This window comes from Dipodomys ordii, unplaced genomic scaffold (assembly GCF_000151885.1).
Source record: "Dipodomys ordii isolate 6190 unplaced genomic scaffold, Dord_2.0 Scaffold41, whole genome shotgun sequence".
NCBI classification, from domain to species: domain Eukaryota; kingdom Metazoa; phylum Chordata; class Mammalia; order Rodentia; family Heteromyidae; genus Dipodomys; species Dipodomys ordii.
The window spans coordinates 11,719,024-11,741,614 of record NW_012267257.1 but is presented as its reverse complement, the minus strand read 5'-3'; the positions used below and the strand labels follow the sequence as shown (position 1 = coordinate 11,741,614).

At 39.7% G+C, this 22,591-nt stretch overlaps 1 protein-coding gene across 3 annotated transcripts in view; it reads left to right on the top strand.

The window, feature by feature from the left end:
- Window positions 1-22,591, top strand: part of Slc1a3 (solute carrier family 1 (glial high affinity glutamate transporter), member 3) — an 87,841-nt gene that overhangs the window by 21,845 nt on the left and 43,405 nt on the right. For 2 of the 3 annotated variants that reach the window (XM_013018664.1, XM_013018665.1), the window contains exon 3: window positions 6,116-6,253. In XM_013018664.1, the coding sequence (XP_012874118.1) occupies window positions 6,116-6,253 (138 nt within the window). Of the gene's footprint in view, window positions 1-6,115; window positions 6,254-6,670; window positions 6,740-22,591 lie in introns of those variants that run through there. The other variant, XM_013018666.1, reaches the window with a different exon arrangement.

Below are 22,591 nucleotides of genomic sequence, written 5' to 3'. Positions count from 1 at the left end.
TCCATCTTATAGCTGCAAGGTTTTCTTCTCTGCTGTTTGCACTATAAAGAAGAACGTTAGGAAGATATGAGTTCTGTACTATAAAGAAACTAAGGACCATCCTACAGTACTAAATACTAAGACTGCTGCTTCCAAGCAAAGCCATCCTGTGGATAGGGAAACACAAAATCTACCACCACCCCTTCATACCTTGCCTCCCTGACTGTCTTGCCTTTGCTCTGTTAGATATCTATTCAGGAAGTTGGAGAAATCACTTACTGAGCTGGCTTACTTTCCCTGCTACCACAAGGAGGAAAAATTGTTTGCATTAAGTGAATGCAGTTTCGAATTGGGTAAGAAGAGAGAAAGTAATAGAATACCCAATATAGTATATGTGAGTCAGGGTGGATTAGGGTTAGACTTTGGGAATGAGATTAAGTGCTTTAGAGAAACAACTACTTCCTTCAACACTGGTTTGTCTTTTGTTCCTAGTATCTACATTATTAGAAAGCAGTTGTATCTGTTATTTATAACTTGGAAATTACATATATTTGCTAGATTTAAGGTGTTACCTGTCCTTAGAAATATCATATATGAATAGATGCATTTTATGGACAGCTAAATTAGATAAGAAATGGAAAAGGAAAGGAAGAAAAAAAGTGTGTCCTTAAATTGGCATTTGAGAGAAATCTAAAATCCTAACAGCTTGGTATGTTCAAATTCCAGATGACCAGAATGAATGCTTGTGTTTATTTTGCTACATTTTTTTTCATTGACTGACAAATATTTGAATATTTAAATATTTAAATAAACATTAGAACACTCCATAATAAATTTTAAGTATTTGATAAAAGTAAAGCTATCTGTTTATTTGTATGTATTTTCCATAAGATGAGGCATTATCTCTATGTCATCTGGTTTTTCATGTGAACAAATAGGAAAGAATCAGATATAACCCAAAGGTTCTAATTACACTTATAAGTTAGAGATGCCATTATATTGAATAATGTCCACTGAAAATCAGAAATTAAGTGCTTTACCTCAAAGTGAATTACTTCAAAGGTAAATATTTTGAAGTAAACAAGCAAAGAACTAAATAAAAAATGGATCAAAAACTTATCAAACTAGAGGGAGGGAAAGAAATAAAATAAAAGTTTATAACTTGAAGAAATCACCTAATACAAAAGGTGCCTATACTTTATTTATCAAAATGCAAAACAATGGCATATCTTAAAGTACAAATCTAAGGCAAGCAAATTAGAAAAATGGTTTAAGGAAATATTTTCTACGAAAGCAAAAGGTAATTATTTTACAAAGTACCAATACTAAAAATGGACATGCATATACTTGAACTGTTACATTCTGTGAGCTGCTTGGAGAAAATGCAATCAGGACACATAATCAACATCATTGAATATTAGGTAAATACAAAAGAAAATAGACATGTATATTATATACTTGTCATATAAGCACATTTATCTTTTGCTTCCCAGTAGTACTGGGGTTTGAACTTGGAGCTTCCCACTTACTAGGAAGATGCACTACCACTTGAGCCTCTGGAGCTCTGGTTATTTTTTGAAATAGGGTCTTACTTTTTTGCTTTTTCCAAACTGGACTGTGAGTCTTGTATTTATGATTCCTCCCATAATATGGATACCACTCCTATCTCTCTCTCTCTTTCTTTCTTTCTTTCCTTCTTTCTTTCTTCTTTCTTTCTTTCTTTCTGTTTTTCTTTCTTTTGTTGGTTGTGCAGCTTGAACTCTGGGCCTGGGTGCTATCCCTCAGCTCTTCAGCTCAAAAGGCAAGTGCTCTACCACTTGAACCACAGCTCCACTTCCAGTTTTCTGAGTGGTTTATTGGAGATAAGAGTCTCATGGACTTCCCTACCTGGCCTGGCTTTGAACCATGATCCTCAGATCTCGGCCTCCCCAGTAGCTAGGATTACAGGAGTGAGCCACCAGCGCCTGGCTATGCCTTTCTCTTTCTGGTGACTTTTTTACCTAGACTGTCCTGGAATGGTGAACCCCCTGATCTCAGCCTCCACATGGCTGAGATGACAGGACTAAACCAACGGCAAACAAAGAATTTTGCTTACTTTAACAACCTGCTTATGATAGTATTCTGCTCCAGGAGCTAAAGGAAATAAAATCTCATTGATCGGTGGAACATTACTCTGCTGAAAAGGCAATTTGATAACATGAACTGACAGCCAATCTTTAAGGAGCTGGTTAAGTTCCTTAAGGTGACCATATATATAGAAACATATTCAGTGTGATTTTTCCAAATATGTAATTATGTACCAGGACATTCTAGAAAGAAACTCACTGAAGCACTAAAAGAGATCATCTTTGTTCTATGTGAAAGGCATAAATTATGCAAGGTGGAAAAGAGGGTGGGATATGAAACAAGATTTTGACTCTGGACAAGTTTTTTTTTTTAATTTTTTTTTATTTTTTTATAATTTCTTTTTTATTGTGAAAATACTGTACAGAGGGATTACAATTACATGGGCAAGATAATGAGTACATTTCTTTTTTTTTTAATTTAATTTAATTTTATTTGTGAACATACTGTACAGAGGGGTTACAATTGCATGGGCAGGATAATGCGTACATTTCTTACCAAGCATTGCAGCCTCCTCATCCACCTGTATCCTTAAACAACTGGTTTTTCCCCATCTCCTCCACAAGTTATACTGACATCAAATATAGTGAAAGCAGGGGTTATACTGTGGGGGAGGGACATACAAAGCCACAAAGAGATAATCTTATAAATGCGTTAGAAACACATGCATGAAAGAAAAAACATTAAAATACATATCTAAGGGTTCATTTTCCTGACATCACATTATCTGACCTTTTCCGCTTGACTCATACATATACTAGATATTTATGTTCACTGTGGTTAGGTTTTCTCACCAGTAAGTTGGTGGGAGAAAAGTACCTATATCCAATGTTGTCATGAGGATTAAATTCCTAATAGGAAAAATAACTGACAGTAATGCCAAGAATATTAGCCATTTCCTTTTGTGGTTGTTGTTGTTTTTGATTGTGAGGCTTGAACTCTGGGCCTGGGCACTGTCTCTCAACTCTTCAGCTCAAGGTGAGCACTCTACCACTTGAGCCATAACACCACTTCTGGATTTTCTGAGTGGTTTATTGGAGATGAAAGTCCCAGGCTGGCTTTGAAACGTGATCCTTAGATCTCAGGCTCCTGGGTAGCTAGGATTACCGGCTTGAGTCACTGGCACCTGGCTTAGCCATTTCCTTTTTATTTAAGTGGTAGAACCAATAGGGGCAAACATTTTCCTCTTATTTCCCTGCATTTTTCCAAATCACCATTTCTTTCTTGAAAAAAGAAGCAGTAGAAACTCTTCAGTTTGATGCAGTCTTTCTTCAATTTGTTCTGATTATGGATCTTTATTTAGGAAGTTTTGACCTGTGCCAAGGAGCACTAGGTTTTCCCCTATCCCTCCCTGTAATAAGGTATCTGGTCGTACATTGAGGTCTTTGGTCCATTTGGAATTGATTCTGGAACAGGATGATAAAAAAGGATCTAGCTTCAGTTTTTGGCATGCGTATAACCAATTCTGCCAGCACCATTTGTTGAAGAGGATGTCTTTCTTCCATCCTGTGCTTTTGGCACTCTTGTCAAATATTTAGGTGGCTGTAGGTCTGTGGGTTCATTTCTGGGTTTTCTATGCTATTCCATTGGTCCTAAGGCCTATCCTTGTGCCAGTACCAAGCAGTTTTATTACTACAGCTTTGTAATAGGGTTTGAAGTTTGGTATTGACATTCCTTCAGCACTAGTCTTCCTGCTAAGGATTGTTTTTGCCATTTGGGGTCTTCAATTATTCCATATGAATTTTTGGATTGCTTCTTCTGTATCACTGAAGAATGTTGTTGGGATTGTGATGCGCACTGTATTGAAATTGTAGATCGCTTTGGGCAGCATTGCCAGTTTCACAATATTAAGCCTTCCAATCCAGGAGCATGGGAGGTTTTTTCCATTTCCTTACATCTGCTTTCATTTCCCTTTTTAGGTTTAGCTGTGTGTATATGATCATATAAAATGATGCTTATCAAAATGAACTCCAAGAAATAGAAATGAGTTATTGTTGTTTTTGTACTCTTTGAGGTTCTCTTCTTTTTCTTCTGTTTTTTTTTTCTTTTGTCGCGGTTTTTGATTTCTGTACCATTTGTTTTGTATGTAAGGCTGGGCACCAGTGGCTCACGCCTGTAATCCTAGCTACTTAGGAGGCTGAGATCTGAGGATCATGATTCAAAGCCTGCCTGGGCAGGAAAATCTGTGAGACTCTTACCTCCAATAAACCACTCAGAAAACCAGAAGTGGTATTGTGGCTCAAGTGGTAGAGTGCTAGCCTTGAGCTGAAGAGCTGAGGGATAGTGCCCAGGCCCAGAGTTCAAGTCCCACGACTGGGGAGGGGGGGGGGAATTTATCTGATTGGGGAGGGGAAGGGGAAGCACAGAAATAGTGAGACAAAGGGTGAACCAATTCAGCAGTGATATTCACTAGATACTATGTTGGAAATGAACTATCCAACTTGGGGGAGAGAGGGTAGGGAGGGGAAAAACTAGGAGAAAATGAGGGAGAGGATGACATACTGTTAAAAAAGAAATGTACTCATTATCTGACTTATGTAACTGTAACCCCTCTGTACATCACCTTTATAATTAAAAAAAGAGAGAAAAAAAAGAAAACAGTCAGTGTTTTCCTGAGGGCCCTGAGAACTTGGTCAGCTAGGTTTTTCTGGTCACGTACATTCATCCACTTACTAAGATATTGCTCATTGCTCTATACTTAGAAAATGAATATTTCACAGTTGCTGAAACTCAGAAATGAAACTGGAATTATAGTGATCATTGAAATGAACTTTGTGTCCCATTTCATAAGAGAAAAAAAAAGCCCATTTCATAAGAAGTTAGGAAAGTTCAGTTTTGGTAAAGGAACTATTTGTATGCTTCAGAAAAGTTTTGAGTCTCCATAGCTTTTTCTTTTCTCCCTTTCTCTGACTGTCTCTCCGTCTCTTTCTCTCTCTCTACCTCTGTCTCTGTTTCTCTCTCTCATTCTCTCTGTCTCTCTCTGTCACTCGCTCTCTCTCTCTAGTTTACATGAACTTTAAAAAAATTGAAATCACATATTTCAGTAGCAGGACAATTATTTTTAATATTTACAATATTGGAATACGTAAATTTTCTTGGGCAATAAAAGTAAATTAGGGAAAGGAGAGAGAAAAGGAAGTGTCCTCTTACTCAATTCTAAACATGTCAACAGGTGTCAGATATCATTTGATTTACCTATAAAGTTATCATGCTACAAATACATTTGAAATTTAGAAAGAAAATGGAAAAAAATAAGCAGGAAATTGCTTTTGCTTTTCCCCCAAGTTTTCAACTGGAAATTTGAGGATGGAGGTGGGGGGGGGGGAGTTTCTGCTCCTTTTAAGGTCTTCTCTTGCCAACAGCTAACAAGTTTGGACAATACGGTTGCCAAGGCAATGTCAAGACCATGTAGACAGAGGGAGAAAATGTGGTGTGCAGACAGAGAGATGGTGAAAACACATTAAAAATAAGCACGAAGAGGTTTTAATTGGGGAAAAAAATTAACTCATGCTCTCCATTATAAGTGGTTATGCTATCAGTTCCGGCATCTGCTGTTGTAGAGGACCACTATATCATAAGGTCACTCTTCTTATATCACCTTGTGCTGGGGGGAGTGGGTGTCTGTGTCTGTGTATGTGTGTGTGTATACATCATTTATTTTCTGATTGAGCCCAAGTCTTTGTTCTTCTGCACTAAGGCATGTCAAAATGGGTTCTTACTGCACTCAAGTGAAACAAAGAAATTTTTCATGTGCTCAGACCAGAAATGATTTTTCTCTGAGTTCTATTTGAAGCCTTGGATTCAGCCAAACCCTTCTAGATAATGAGTGTAAAGATACATGCACCCCTGTTCCCAAAGCTGTACAAATATTTACTTCTTTAAAAAATGTTACTCTTGTCAGACACGAGTCTTACCTGCTCATTTTTCTAGGTGTTGCTTTAGTTTGGGGGAGGGGGGGTGAAAACTAAAACACTCAATTTTCCTTCCTCTTTTTTTTCCTTTCCTCTTTTAGGGACAATCCTTGGATTTAGCCTCCGGCCCTACAAAATGAGTTACCGACAAGTCAAGTACTTCTCTTTTCCTGGGGAACTTTTGATGAGGATGTTACAGATGCTGGTCTTACCACTTATCATCTCCAGTCTTGTCACAGGTATCATTCACAGGGTTTTTTTTGTTTTGTTTTGTTTTGATGTTGTTGCTTGTTGTTGTTGTTGTGTAAAGTGTGCTTATTGCAAAAGATCACTTAGAAAAGCAAGTGCTTCAGGTTTCTGCTGGATGCATGCTCTGTTCTAGAAAATAAAAGTCCCTTCAGAATGACGGAAAGGAGGCTTTAGTAATGCATGAATGATTATAACTCTCATATTTTACCAATCACAAGAGGAAATGGATACTTAAACAGCCACGTAATCTGTTCTGCCTCACCATGAAAGAGGTGCCCTGCTAAACACCACACTACCAGCCTTCTCTGACCACAGTGATGTAGTTGACAACAGCGTACAACAGGTCTGTTTTCTCACCCTCTTATCCCACCCAGATAACATCTGGTTGGACAGCCTATTAGCTATTGATGCAAGAATGCTTGTTCTCAGAGCCACCAGGACTTGAGCGGGAGCCTTCTTGGAAGCCTCATCAAGAGGTAATGCCCACAACACGACCACCAACTCTGCTGCCACCAACACTTTATCTTTTCCTGGTATACCCGCATGATTTTGGTTCCTCCTCCAACTGCCCCTCCCCAACCCCATTACCTTTTAGGATGTTGGGAAAATGGGGGGGGGAGAGGGATGGCGGGAGATTTCCCCCATTGGTTATCTTGTCCATCGCCTCTGGGATTTTTAACCAGTGGAAGCTGTGCAGGATAGGATAAAGCAGTTTACTCCCCCAATGGAAAAAGTCAAATCATTCACACATGTGGATTAAAAATACTGATAAGGCCGAGCAATAGAAGAAATATGTTACTATCCATTCCTTCCTGCCCACTCTTCTCTTTCCCCACAGCACATCTCTGACTGGGAAAAGGAATTTTCCTAGACACTGTTCCACCAGGAGGATGGTGTCTGGGTTTGTAGTTAAAGCAAAGAACTCAGGTATTCCTGACCCTGTTCTTTTCCACCCCTGGTCTGACTGACCCCTCTCGTCTGACTGACCACCTCATCTCTAGGTGAGCTGAGTCTGAGCATCATTCTCTCTCTTCCAGGGAGTTCACAGAGAGATCTGTAATCCCTCTTCAAGCTCTCTGCATAGTGAGAACTTCACAATTCAACTCAAAGGTCATGGACAAACATTCTGCCTAGTACATACCTTGGTGCATTGGTCATTACTTGGACAGGAACTATGTCAGATTTTTCCTCAATGCTTTGCAAATCTCTTCCTGGCTTCCACTTGTCCAGGGCCTTAAGCAAGTCATTACATGTATACAAGCTCACATTGAAGGATGAATTGCCCATGAAACAATCCTGTAGACCTTTAGGGTACTTGTTTTCTACAACTGGAGTGGTCTATTGCCCAGGCGCAATTCTTTTTTTTTTTTTTTTCTGTATTTTTTTGTCAGTCATGGGGCTTGAACTCTGGGCCTGGGCAATGTCCCTCAGCTCTTCAGCTCAAGGCAAGTGCTCTACCACTTGAGCTACAGCGCCATTTCCAGTTTTCTAGCAGTTTTATTGGAGATAGGAGTCTCACGGTCTTTCCTGCCCAGGCTGGCTTTGAACCACAATCCTCAGATCTCAGCCTCCTGAGTAGCTAGAATTACAGGTGTGAGCCACCGGCGCCCGGCCCAGCCATAATACTTAATTCAGAACCTGTAGTAAATGTTGACAAGAGAGCATATTTTTGTAAAAGTATATTCTTTGCTGAAAACATATACAGGTCAAAACCCATATCTAAATTTTATTTAGAAGAACAATGCATCACTCTACATCATCCCTAATGGCAAGTAGTGTAAACTAAAAATGTGTTTGTTCTTCAGGACCCTCACTGAGGGCTCCCAAATTCCTGCACAGTGTCTCTTCTGGTGTGGGACCTGTATGAGAGAGTTTCTGCTTTCTTGTGCTGAAAAGCCTTTACAGGACACAGTTAAATATGGAATTACTTCCTCATAGAATAATCTCAATTACATATACCCTGAAGTGGAATTCCCTGGTGCTTTAAATACTTAATAATCAACTTTATTGAAGGAACAAGAGCTTTGGTTGAGTAATTTTGCAGGGAAACAAAATACTCTGATGCAATTTCTTGCTATGCTTAAAAAAAAACTTTTGGTCAAATGATGGAGAATTTGTCAACATTCATATTGTTTTTAAAGATAAGTTTCCAGAAACCAATATAAAATGAACTTTTATAATACAATCTACTTGCAAAATGGGAATCTTTACCAAATTGGACCAGTAGGAGTCTTAGCTCTTACCCAGGATTGTTTTAAGACAGGAGCCAGAGGGATATAATTTAGCTTTGCCAAAGATCTTTTAAGGTCTGAGAGGAGTAATTTCTAAACTACATGGTAATTTAGATACTCATGGTAAATTAGAATGAGTGACTCAGTGAGAATGTCCTTCAAGGTTTTGAGTGAAAAGGTTATAAACCAAAGGTGGTGGGTATGACCCAGTAGGCATAGAGAGAGGAGAACTTTTCCAAATTACAAAGACCCCTGAAGGGTCTCCTATGTGTAGGAAGATGTTAACTGTGTTGCCTGAGGGGGGAGGGAGGCACAAAGTAAGGTTTTATTATTCTAGAAAGGAAATGTGATCACAAATGTTCCCAGTTGTCCATTGGGCAACCTATATGTATAACGGATATATATATATATATAGGTGTGTATGTGTGTGTGTGTGTGTGTGTATAGATAATCTATCTATCTATCTCTCTCTATATATATAGGTAGATCTATCTATCTATCTAACTATCTATCTATCTATCTATCAAGCTGCTCTTCTAGGCTACTTTTTGTTTTCCTACTTTGATCAAGTCATGGATGCAGAGAAATAGTTCTCTTCAATAAAAGAAGGAATGGGGGCAAGTGTGATGATAAGTGGGGAGTGGTCACCTGCAGAAAAAAGGGGAACAAGAAGACTTGGCAGCCGAAAAATATGGCTAACCAGTTCCATCCAGCTGTTGTTATGTGTCATCAAAGGCCATATTTTCCCTTTCTTCAAGAGAAACTCATTATCCAAACCAAGATCCTCCAGACTTCTCAGTGTTGTTACAATTCACATAGTACTGCATGCCAAGCAAAGTCTAGCCCAGTTTGACCCAGAGACTATCACTATCTGAAATCACATTTGGATGTCTGTGCTACCAGTATTGAGAATGTACCGATTTTGAGCATTTATGCACTCACCAGGTTATCCACTGCTTTTCAACTCAACCTTTGACATCCCTGTACCAAAGCTTATTTCATCTCACAGAATTAACTATAGAACATCATGTTTATTGCTGGTTAAAGGAATGGCTATTGGGAAGGCTCTCCTTTCCCTCTTCTGGATATGGCCATCTTGTGTGTTAGCTGTTCTGGTCTTTGCTGCAGTAGGCAAAGACATCATAGTAAGATAGAGGTCATGGTGCCATAGAAAGTATTTCTCATTCAGAAAATGCTCCACAGGGCAACTTCACACACACACACACACACACACACACACACACACGTATATCTGTTACACATATATGTTGCCTGATGGACAACTGGGAACATTTGTGATCACCTTTCCTTTCTAGAAAATAAAGCCTTACTTTGTGCCCCACCCGCAGCACAGCTAACATCTTCCTACACATAGGAGGACCCTTTAGGGGTCTTAGTAATTTGGAAAGTTCTCCTCTCTCTATTGTGACTGGGTCATATCCACCACCTTTGGTTTATAACCTTTTCACTCAAAACCATGAAGGACATTCTCACTGAGTCACTCATTTCTAATTTGCCATGAGGATCTAAATTACTATGTAGTTTAGAAATTACTCCTCTCACAATGCTGTCAGACACTTTGTACTCATATACTGTTTTGTAGAGTGGAAACTTCTTTGCACAACTACTTAAAGATAATGATAATAATAAAAAGAAAGAAAATGAACTTTACAACTTCAGGGGCTGGTGGAGAGGGAAGAGTTGGGGAGGTGGGGGGGGAGGAGATGGTAGGGGAAAAACAAAGCAGGGGGTAACAATGCTCAATAGGAAATGTACTCATTACCTTACCCATGTAACTCTAACCCCTCTGCACAGTATCTTTACAATAACAAAATATATATTTTAAAAAATCCTCAATGGAGAGTGAAAGGCACACATGCTGAGTACATTCAAGCATTCAAACAGAAAATCAACTCACTCTCTGTGGGTCCCATTATTTTGTGTAAAAGAACCAACCAAATTGTTTCTGGGAAAATAAGTATATCCAGCTTTGAAAATATCAACAACAACAACAACAAAGAAATTACTCCCCCTCAGACTAACCCCTTAAAAGATCTTTGGCAAAGCTAAATTATATCCCTCTGGCTCCTGTCTTAACACAATCCTGGATAAGAGCTAAGACTCCTACGAGTCCAATGTGCCACAGGGTATATGCTGACAGAAATGAAATTGGTTGAAATCATTACTTCATTTCTTAGATTAAATTTTTTTGATAGAAGTAAGAAACATGCTATGCATTTAATCACACTGAATTCACATTGTGTTATATCCTGTGTTCCACAGTGCAGTGCTTGGAATCAAACCTATGATCACGGTCTGTGCATTTAAGAAAAGCATTGTACCACTAAGCTACTCTCTCAGCTCTCAAAGCCACATTTAAACTGAGAAATCTAAGTTAGACTTTGTACTTGAGCTGTGTTTCTGAGTTGTGCCTGGGCTCCTGTAAGACACATTCTCTCTGTCCTAAATTGAAATTCCAATCTTACCAAACATCACTGGTGTCTATTAGCATTCTAGAAGCTTCCAAGGAGATCCTGGGAGAAAGCCTAATGGCTCCATTTGTACTCAAGTACCTATTTTTTTTAAAAACAAGAATAACTTATCTGTGCCAATACACTACATAATAAAACAGAAGTTTGGCACCAATTTTTATTGATTTAGTCAGGATAGGCAGCTCAACTAGATACTTCATGCCAGAAATATGAGTTTGTTTGAATGGCTTAGACTAGTTTAAATTAGACACCATATCTGGTTGTTCTATGTGGACATATTTCTGTGTTATTTCTGAAGCTTTTTAGAAGACATGATAAATAGCTTTTTTTTTCATTCTCATTCAAAGGTATTCATTTCCCCTCATTTACTTATTGCAATAAAGTTTTGGTGTTACCCAATTTTCTGGAAAAGGAAGCTTTTGGCAGTTTTCTAGAGTGGGTCATAGTGTAAGGAAAAGGAGTATTAAGAATAATAGCAGAGAGAAAGAAAAAAGGAAAGGAAGGGAGGGAGGGAGAGAGGGAGGAAGGATAAAGAAGAAATAAAGACCAAGCAAGCCGGGTGCCTGTGGCTCACGCCTGTAATCCTAGCTACTCAGGAGGCTGAGATTTGAGGATTTCGGTTCAAAGCCAGCCTGGGCAGGAAAGTCCATGAGACTCTTATCTCCAATAAACCACTAGAAAACCGGAAGTGGCACTGTGGCTCAAAAGGTAGAGCACCCAGGCCCAGAGTTCAAGTCCCAGGACCGACCAAAAAAAAAAAAAGACCAAGCAATAGCTAAAGCATCAGCAATACTGAGGGCAACAGGAAAGCACACGGGAAGTAGGACCATGAAATGAATGAAGTATATCTGTTATAGTCATTCATTCATTCATTCACAGCTATGTATTATGTCAGGCTTTGGGCTAGTCATTGGGGATACTGAAATACAAAGATAGTCCTCAAATAGTATGTTGGATATAAAGGAGAGGGATTTCCCAAGTCCCTTAGTTTATACAACATACATAAGCAAAACCATGTCAGCATTCCCATTCAACAGGCTCTCTGCATGCCCAACAAGTAATAGACAACTTGACTGACTTTTGAAAACATGATCCCAAATCTGATTCTCCTGAAACTGTGACATCTTTAAAGAAAGAGGAATGAATAGCAAATATTTACAAGTCATTAATTACACATAACACCAAAGTAAGACTGGATCTTTTTAATAGAAAGAATTGAAAGACAATTGGGAGAAAAATCTACTTGCTGCATGCTTTAAGATAAATTAAGCAACAGTTTCCATACCACTAAAGCCACTATATTTCTCCTTTGCTACTGATGTAGCAAAACCACCTCTTAAATTTCTCTTCCAAATGATGGTCTGGTTTCTACAAGAAGGAGCAAGAGGAGGAACAACAGGAGGAGAAGGAGGAGAAAGAGAATGAGATGAAGAAGAAGGAGAAGGAGATGGAGAAGAAGGAAAAGGAGGAGGAGGAGGAGGAGAAGGAAAAGAGAAGGAGAAGAAGGGGAAGAAGAAAGCGAAGAAGAGGAAGAAGAAGGAGGAGGAGGAGGAGGGAGGAGGAGGAGGAAGAAGAGAAGAAAGAGAAGGAAGAGGAGAAGAAAGAGGAGGAGGAGGAAAAAGAAGAAGAGGAAGAGAAAGAGGAAAGAAAGGAGGAGGATGAGGAAAAGGAAAAGAAGAAGAAGAAGAAAGGAGGAAGAGGAACTCATTTTTTAAAAACTAACAATTCTTTTTTGTATCCAAAATAAAACATTAAAAAAAAACAGAAAAGCAAAACACATGCTTTTCTGTCATCATGTGACAAACTCTGTGATGTGTAACATTATTTAGGCAACTTCCTTTCAAATCTATTATACAACGAATTTTATACAACATGGGACTTGGCTATAGTTGAAGCTAACAAGCCAGACTTGCCAGCTAATGGTTCTCTTACCTAAGAAATAATGAAAGTAAAAGCAACAATTGTCATAGTGCAAAGTATGGCTCTTTGGCTTCTAAGAAATGACATCAGGAGAAAACTAGAGTTTTGCCATTTTGTTTAACACAAGAGCTCTTTTTTTTTCTTACTTGTGCAGGTCCTGGGCTTGAACTCTGGGCCTGGGTGCTGTCCCTTGCACAAGGCTAGCACTCTACCACCTGAACCACAACTCCCCTTCTTGCAGACATTCCTACCTGGACTGGCTTTGAAGTGAGATCCTCATATCTCAGCCTCCTGAGTAGCTAAGATTGCAGGCATGAGCCACCAGCACCCGGTAAACAAGAGGTTTCTTTCCTTCCTTCCTTCCTTCCTTCCTTCCTTCCTTCCTTCCTTCCTTCCTTCCTTTCTTCCTTCCTTCCTTCCTTCCTTCCTTCCTCTCTCTCTTTCCTTCCTTCCTTCCTTCTTTTCTTCCTTCCTTTCTTTCTTTCTTAAAATAAGCTATACAAGTCTTATTCTTGGGCTTGGGAAAGTTTAAGTGCTGCAAAAAGAGTAAAAATCACTTCAGAGAAATGTGGTGTTTTAAACTTTCATCCAAGAGTCTAGTATGGCAGCTTAGGCCAACTTGAATGCTCTGGGTACTTACATGCATACTTGTATACAAGTGCTTTAGATCTTTCCATACACATACTTGCATTGGAATAAAAGGCATCTGTCATGAGTGGGAAAATTTGCTTTGGCCTCACTTTCAGTCTCTGAGCAACGGGGATGACGGTGGGGTCTGTGTGCTGGGGTTGGCGTGAGATTTATGCCTGGCCTACAGTAAGTGCTTAATTAGTACTAGTCATTGGCAGTTACAGCAACAAGAGCTGTCCTCTGGCAGTTCTCTTTGCACAAATGAAAATTCCAGAGCAAGAGGAAAGAACTCAAATTCGGTAGGGGTAGAGGGGGGCATGTAAAGAAGGCTCCAGTTTCCCCGAGTCTCATTTGCCTATGATCCTTGCAGCCACCACTTCTTATGAAGGTAGATGAAAGCAATCATAAAGTTAATCCAGTAACAACATGGCAGCCAGAAAGAATTCTTTCCTCACCCCTGGAAGAGATTGATTTCTGCCCTGAAGCATAGCATTCCATTTCCTTTATCACAGCTGCATAATTCTAAGTATTATCATTGGTTATACAACTACCCCTTCTTCTCTGAAAAATTCTGCTCCCCCAGCCCCGACCTGGGGCACCCCAAATTCCACAGGGTAGCGAGTTCCACACATGGAGGAGTTCCAAACATGGAGGAGTTCCAACTAACCAAAACCTGAGGCAAATTGAGTCTGTATCTAAACTCTCAACCCTACCTCATGACTATCTGGAAACAAGCCAGACATGACAGAGTTTAGTTTGAAGTAGGCAAGCTATTCCTTTGTTGTCTCTCTAGGAATATACCCTAGAGAGACTGGGTAATGCCTATCTAGAGAGGGCACTGTGGAATATAGCACAAAGAACCCTTGTAAGGGATAAAGGGATAATGTGCATCATGCAAAGAAGGAAATCTGGACAATTAAATATTTTTCTCTGTGGGTTTGGCATCAAGTAAGGTAAAGACAAAGTCATTTATGTCTTGCTAATGTCTGTTCTCCATTCAATAAGCATTTGTGGTTGCTTTATATGTGCCAAGTACCTGAAGAAACTCAGATGAAGAAGCCATGGTTTCTGTTCCTCTAGGAATTCATAGTCTGGTCACAAAGATGACTGGTGATTGTAACATTCAGGGTAGCAGTAGTGGGTAGTGCAAGCCTAGGGAGCAAACTGGGGAGAGAATAATGCAACTGTCTACATTCCTCTACCACTCCAGTGTTTAGGCTTCTGCCAAGAAATAATATTGAGCAAGGAAAGGAGGGCTTTTAAATTCAATAGGAGCCAGCATTGGGGCCCTATGAGTCTTAGAAAATTAGTAGCTCTGAGTCCTAGCAAAATGTTTCCATGGGAAGTCCACACAGATGGGAAGTTGGGGAGAAAGGTACCTGGTATGATTTCAGCCACAGAAATTCTGTTTCAGAAGAGAGCCAGGCTCTGGACCTAAATGCTATGTACGGGTAACATTGTGTGAACTTGCTCCCAGAGCAGGATTCCCATCCAGCACCCCTTGACAATAGCCATCCAGCCTATGGGATTGATTGTTGTATTCTTTCTTTCATTGTTTTTTTTGGCGGGGGGTCCGGTCGTGGGGCCTGAACTCTGGGCCTGGGTGCTATCCCTCAGCTCTTCAGCTCAAGGCTAGCGCTCTACCACTTGAGCCACAGCTCCACTTCCGGCTTTTTTCTTTTTGCTTATGTGGTGCTGAGGAATCGAACCCAGGGCCTCAGGCATGCAAGGCAAGCACTCTACCACTGAGCCACCTTCCCAGCCCAGATTGTTGTATTCTTAGATGCTTTGAACTACTGAGACAGAGCCTGTCTTCACTGAGGTCCAGCAATGGGTTCATTATGTCATATAATATCAGGAAAGTGCCTGGTACCTCTTGGGCACCATGTCCAGTGCTTTTTACATGTCTCTTCTCTAGACCTTCACCATCTTGGCTGGCAGGAATAGCATTCCCTGCTGTAGTTCCAGAACTTGCCCTGGTGCTCCAGCCTCCATGCAACTAGATAAGAACAGTTATGGGAACCTGGTCGTTCATTCATATGGCTGGTACCAGCTGCAACAAAGCCAATATATCCTTCAGAACTGCATGTTTGTGAAAAGATTTTGTAGTATATATGAAAGAGTTCTTCCTTTAAAAAACCAGGCTCAAGGCTTAGTGTGGGATGCTACTTGAACCTGTATGAGTTGTAGTCACTTTAGCTGTGAATTTCAACAGCTTCAAGTTGGCCTGTGGTTTTGTTCAGTTCTGGTTTGATCATGAAAAATAAGACTCACACATACCCATACCCTTAATTGTCAGTGGTTTTTCTCTCCTTAGACAGTGTGGAACTCAGGATTGTGGCAGCATTGGAAATAAATGTTTTTCTGCTGGTAATATAACAGATTCTAGGATATTAAAGTAACAGAAGCAAGGATTTCCAGAGGTACAGGAAGGGCATTTGTGAAGTGAACACCATCTTACGCACTTCTGACTTCTGGCGTTTCAGTGTGAAGGATATATAGTCCCATTCAGATTAGTCAACTATTTGGTAGTTGGTGTTTTTATAGTTCTCTAGGTGATTCTACTATGGGCCCAAGATGGAGAACTGACCCTCTACAATGTTTTTGTTAGATTTTTTTTTCTAGTGCCAGGGTACAAAATGTCACCATTTTATTCAGGCTCTCACTAGGTCAGCTACTCCTTCTCTAATAGCTGCTCCCAGAGGTACAGGTTCATGTCTATCTCTTAGTTACTGCTCAACAATGTGACTTGCTGTCCATGCATCGGCCTTCCTCACCAAGGCTCATAAAGGGTACTGTATCTTTGCCTGGCATATTCTTGGCATTGCCTAAGTCTGAATTGTTTGCATGGCAAATAGGACCCTTGATGGCCTTCTCAAAACACTTTACCAGAAAACAGCTTCCTCTTTCAATGTTCTAATGCCCCCAGCGCTTCATTTTTCCCCTTGGTATGTTCGCCTCTTGAAACAACCTCTTCTTCAGCTCCACTGGAAAAAAAAATCCCTTAACTTGTTAGAGGACCAGCTTATCTTTCAGACTAACCATAAACTTGCCCCAGCTGGCTCTTCCTTTTTAAAAAGCAGAGGATCTTCCTGGAATGTCTAGTTTTGTTACTCCTATGTCACCAACACAGTGCAAGGGTCTTTCAACTAAATTAAAGGCTTCCCGGATGCCCATATTTTATATGTTTTCATAAAGCATAGTTCCTCTTGCTTTACAATATACTTTTTTTTCTTTTGGTGGGGAGGAAGGGACAGTATTGTAGTTGAACTCAGGACCACACCCCTCAGATCGGCTTCTGTTTGTTAGTTTGGTTGGTTTGGTTGTTCGTCTTTGTTTTTTGTTTGTTTGTTTTTTTCTGTTGTTGTTTTGCTTCAATTTTTAGAGACAGTCTTGTGCTTTTTCCTGGTTCAAGGTCCAGCCTTGGATCTTGATCCTCTGACCTCTGCCTTCTGAGTAACTGGTGTTAGAGATGTACCACTATGCCCAGCCCTTTAATGGTTATTTTTCATTACAAAGCCATACATGATTCATTCAAAATGATACATAGATGAATGCATACCAAAGAAAGAGGGACTGCTCCTGTGCAGAGGTGGCTATCGTCATGTCAGTGAGCTGAGACTGACAGGGGCAAAACCTACTGGCCACTTCCAGCTCAATGACCTTGGATATGATAAGCTACTTTGATCCCACTCTGCCTCGGTTTTATTTCCTCTTTTTTTTGCCAATCCTGGAGCTTGACCTCAGGGCAAGGGCACTGTCCTTGAGCCTCTCTGTGCTCAAGATTAGTGTTCTACCACTTGAGCCACACCGCCGCTTTGGTCTTTTTCTGTTTATGTGGTACTGAGGAATCAAACCCAGGGCTTCATGCATGCTAGGCAAACACTCTACCACTAAGCCACATTCCCAGCCCCTGCTTTGGTTTTCTTAACCGACAAATAGAACAGTAATAGTGTAATAGTAAAATGTACCTCATTAGATTGTTGTGAAACCAAGATAATACCCAATAAAGCATTGAGGGCATTGTCTAATGCAATCATTACTGGAAAATGTGAGCTGTTAACTTTTCACATCCTCTTTAAAAGCTTATGTAAAAATTTAACATTTTGTTAACAAAGAGAACATCATACATATTCTGCAGTATGCTTTGCCTAGTCAAAAATATTTCACTGGGCTGGGCAGAGTAGCTCCTGCCTGTAATCCTGTCCACTTAGAAGATGGAGATAGGGGATCATTGTTCAAGGCTATGAAGGTTTGCTAGACTCCATGTTTATCAGTGGGAGAAGCACAAGGCTGAGAACAATGAGTCAGCCCAGTAACAAGGGAAAACAAATAGGAGGGTTGCAGTCCAAGCCAGTCTGGCCATAAAGCAAGACCCTACCTTTAAAATAGCCAGTGCAAAGGAACTAATGGAGTAGCTCAAGTGGTAGAGCTCCTGCTGAACAAGCACAAGGCCCCAAGTTCAAGTCCCACTACTGTCCAAAAATACAGAGGTACCTACATACATACATACATAGATGATTAATAGATAAATCAGATATCATATTCTACTATGTATATACATATACATACATAGATGATCAAGACAGATGATGCATAAATAGATGATAGATACTATAGATACCCTATTATATGTATTTACATATAGAAAAGAAAGATATAGTCTATTGTATCATTATCTACAGACATGCTTTATTGTCGAATAGATTTTCTTCATATTTTACTCTTTAAAAAAAAGTCTGCACGCTGAATGGTCACACACTTGTAATCTCAGCTCCCAGGAGGCTAAGTCTGGAGGCCACAAGCTTGAGGTCAGCCCAAGCTACATAGCAAAACCCTGTCTCAAAAAAAAAAAAAAAAAGTGTGTAGTAAATTTCATTATGTAGATGTTTCTATTCTATTTCTATATGATTACCGAGAGCAAAATTGTTAGCAACCAAATGAGCTCTAAACATACTATTTAATTATATTGGATGTTTCCTAGTTAAGCAATTTGAATGCATTGATGTCAAGAGTATCATTATTTTAAAAGCTAACTTCCTGAAAGTAAGTGCCAATCCAAAAACAAACAAACAATAAAACCCTTTTAATACGAGCATTGAGTATTTAAGAAAAAATTGAAAACATTACTAGCACCTGTTCTGGTACATTGCCATTTCTTTTCACTTGAGAATAGAATTTTAGTCTTATCTGGGAACCCTAGGTTTAACATTTGGAGCATTCTCTTGGTATGGACCCCCAAAGAGCCAGACATCAACGCAACAGTTCTCAGATTAAAAGTTCATAACACTCTTATGAAAACAATTTAAATTGTTACACGTTGAATCCCATATGAAGTAGGCAGGTTTACTGTGGGAGCACCAGGATTTTATGCAATGTAAGAACAAAACTGTAAGTGTATTTCCCATAACCAGTATAAAAAGGTATTGAATGTAAGCATGATTGACAATTTCCAATTTTCTAGTATTTCTAGTATTTCATGGTATTAAGACAATTACAGCACAAGAAAGACTAGGTAAAAATTTAAAAATTAAGCTGGGCTATGGTGGCTCATACCTGTAATCGTAGCTACTCAGGAGGCTGAAATCAAAGTAGCATAGTTCGAAGCCAGCCCAGGCAGGAGAATCCGTGAGACTTTATCTCCAATTATTCACAAGAAAAGCCAGAAGTGGTGCTGTAGCTCAAGTGGTAGAGTGCTAGCTTCAAGCAAAAGGAGCTTAGGGACAGTGCCTCAGCCAAGAGTTCAAGGCCCAGAACCAGCAAAAATAAATAAATAATTAATAAATATAAATTAGGCATGGTGGTACATGTCAATAATCCAGCACTCTTGAGGCTAAAAAAGGGGAACGGAGGCCAGCCTGGGCTATAGTGAGACCTCAGAAAAAGAGGAAGAGGGGAAAGGAGAAGATTTGTAGAGGGGAAAAAAATCCCAACATTGAGAGAATTCAGTCTCAGTTTTAATCTTTTTTTTTTCCTTCTGAATTGAGCACAAGACATCCTTACAACAGAGCTCACTGAAGTTTGGCTTACAAGACACAGATGTTTCATGGGAATACGACTTGTGGTCACAATATAATTCCGCATTAAGTAAACATCCAGACTGTCACTCCCCATTGAGGTCAAGTGCCTGCAAAGTGTCTACACAGAGAGGAAGCCCATTTTCCTGTGTGAAAGACATATGGGTAGCAAGCAGATTACATGCTCCATTACCAGAAAAATACTTGTTACCTGTTAGTGTGGATTCTCCTTGCTTCTTACAAAGCAGATTTCTTTTCTAATTGAGATAGTTTCTTTTTTGCTGTTGTTGATGGTAGTGGGGCTTAAACTCTGGGCCTGGGCGCTGTCCCTCACCTCTTCAGCTCAAGACTAGTGCTCTACCACTTGAGCCACAGCGCCACTACTGGCTTTTTCTGCTTATGTGGTACTAAGGAATCAAACCCAGGGCCTCATGCATGCGAGGCAAGCACTCTACTACTGAGCCACCTTGCCAGCCTCTGTTTAACCTTTTGAGGAATTGCCAGAGTGTTCTCCAAAATGACTGCACTATTGATCCATAGCAGCAGTGAATGAGGGCTCTATTTTATACTTTCTTTTTTTTGTTTTTTCTTTTTTTTTCGGTCGTGGGGCTTGAACTCTGGGCTTGGGCGCTGTCCTTCAGCTCTTCAGCTCAAGGCGAGTGCTCTACCACTTGAGCTACAGTGCCACTTCCAGTTTTCTGGTGGTTTATTATAGATAGGTCTCTCCTGCCCGGGCTGGCTTTAAACCGCAATCCTCAGAGCTCAGCCTCCTGAGTAGCTAGGATTACAGGCGTGAGCCACCAGCGCCCGGCTTCTATTTTATACTTTCTTGCCAAGACATGTTAATTGTTGTTTTGTTGTATCTTTTTCTTCCAGAATGTACAGTAAGTGCAGTCTCATTTGAACTAATTGGTTTAATTGTGGCTGATGGTATTGAGTATCTTTCCCTGTGTTATTGATCAAATTTGCATCTTCCTTGGAAGAATATCTGTTTGGATCCTTTGCCACTGTTGGTTTGCTTGTCTTTTATCCAATAGTTCTATGTTAAAACTGAACTTGGGGTGGGGGGCGGAGTATTATGTGTAACTGGGGCTTGAACCAGGCTCAGGCACTCTCCCTTAGCTTGGCATTCTAGTTGGCATTCTACCATTTGAGCCACTTGGAACCACACCTCCACTCCTGGATATTTTCTGGTTAATTTGAGATAAGATTCTCATGGATTTTCCTTCCAGGGCTGGCTTTGAACAACTATCCTCAGATCTCAGCTTCCTTCATATCTCTACAACTAGCCCCTGGCACCTGGCTAAAATTGTACTTTTAAAAATTATTATTATATGACAATTACTGTCTGGCTTGTTATAACATCTAATTTATGGTCATTCTTCAGAAGGAGTAGTTACTGAACAAATACTATAATGAAATACTCATTATAATGCAAGCAGCATATAATGCAAACAGTAAACAAAATATAATGTAAAAAAGACCACCAGAAAATTATCAGTTCTGAACCAATGTGCATTTTTAAATAATACTTCTCCCCTAAAAAAAAAAAGAAGAATCAGATGGAATTATCTAATACAGTGGTACTTTGTTGAAAAATACATTATTCTTGTTGTAGGATAAAAAGACTTTTTTAGTCAGTAGAGGTTTGTGTTTTACTTAAAATACAGAGGTTAAAAGATAATACATATTCTGTGTATGATAATTTTATATTTCAAAATGAGCAAAATTAAAACATTAAGTCTTTGGCTACATTAAGATAATTGCTGATATCCTGTAAAATATAGATGATAAATGTATCAATATAACATTTTGTTCTGTCAAATATAGTGTGTTGACTTTGGCTATAATGAATAAAAATAAAGTTAACTTTTAAAGTAAGGCAATTGATATAGCAGCTTTAACACCCTAAAGTATACACTTAAAAGTGATTAAGGTTCTTTTTGTGACTTTTTTTAATGTTGTGTTTTTATTGCCACAATTCCAGGTTCAGAGATAATCTAGGCATGAAAGTCCATGAGCCTCTTACCTGCAGTTAACCACCTAAAAGCCAGAAGTGGATTTCAATGGTAGAGAATTAGCCTTGAGTGTAAAAACCTGAGTTCAAGGACAAGAGCCCAGGTTCTGAGTTCAAGCCCCAGGACTGGTACAATAAATAAATAAATTCTTAATTAATTAATTTTAAAAGGACAGGTACAATATTCTAATGTTCCTTTTCTTAAAGGCAGCATTCTAAATGTTTATTTGCTTATCTGTCTCACCTAACTACAGTCAAGAGATTTTTGATGTTTGGTTTTGACACAACGTTTCCCAAACACATCATTCCACTGCTTTGAGTTAGATATTTTTCTGCCTATCTTGGATTTAACTCAGAGCAGAGTCATTCAGATTCTTGGGGTGTCTAGAATGTTACCTTTCAGGGGCAGGGATCGGGTATCTCTGTAAATGGAGACATTCCTCAGCCACCCCTGGGTTGCCCTGAGGAGATGGTTGGGAGTCAAGATGGGAGTGTGGAGGGACACGGCCAGCCATGACAGGGCCTCTGGATTACACACCAAGTTCCCGCCCAAGAATGTGCATGCCCAAACCCAAGTGCTGATACAAATCTCACTGGAATGAAATGGATTTACTAGGGCCTGGTCTCCTGGGATGGCTTGATTCCCAGAACAGCTTTGTTGCTAAAAGTTCTGTGTAAGTCTTTTAAAATGGTATCTAATTGCATAGTCACAGTTATGCTACTTAGGATCTGTTATCATTCCAAGTCTGTTATTTTCTACTCTGAAAGGAAATGTTTGCCCTATGTAGGAGTCCATTCTTCAGTAGCTGCAACAAGAGACCCTCAAGTTATGTTCATTTAGGGTTTTGCCCTTTTGAAAGCAAAATCAAGACCTCAAACCAGAGTCTTAAACTCTCTGTCTTTGAGGAATGACTTCACACTGCCTCTTTTTTTTTTTTTTTTTGGTCAGTTGTGGAGCTTGAACTCTGGGCCTAGGCGCTGTCCCTCAGTTCTTCAGCTCAAGGCTAGCGCTCTACCACTT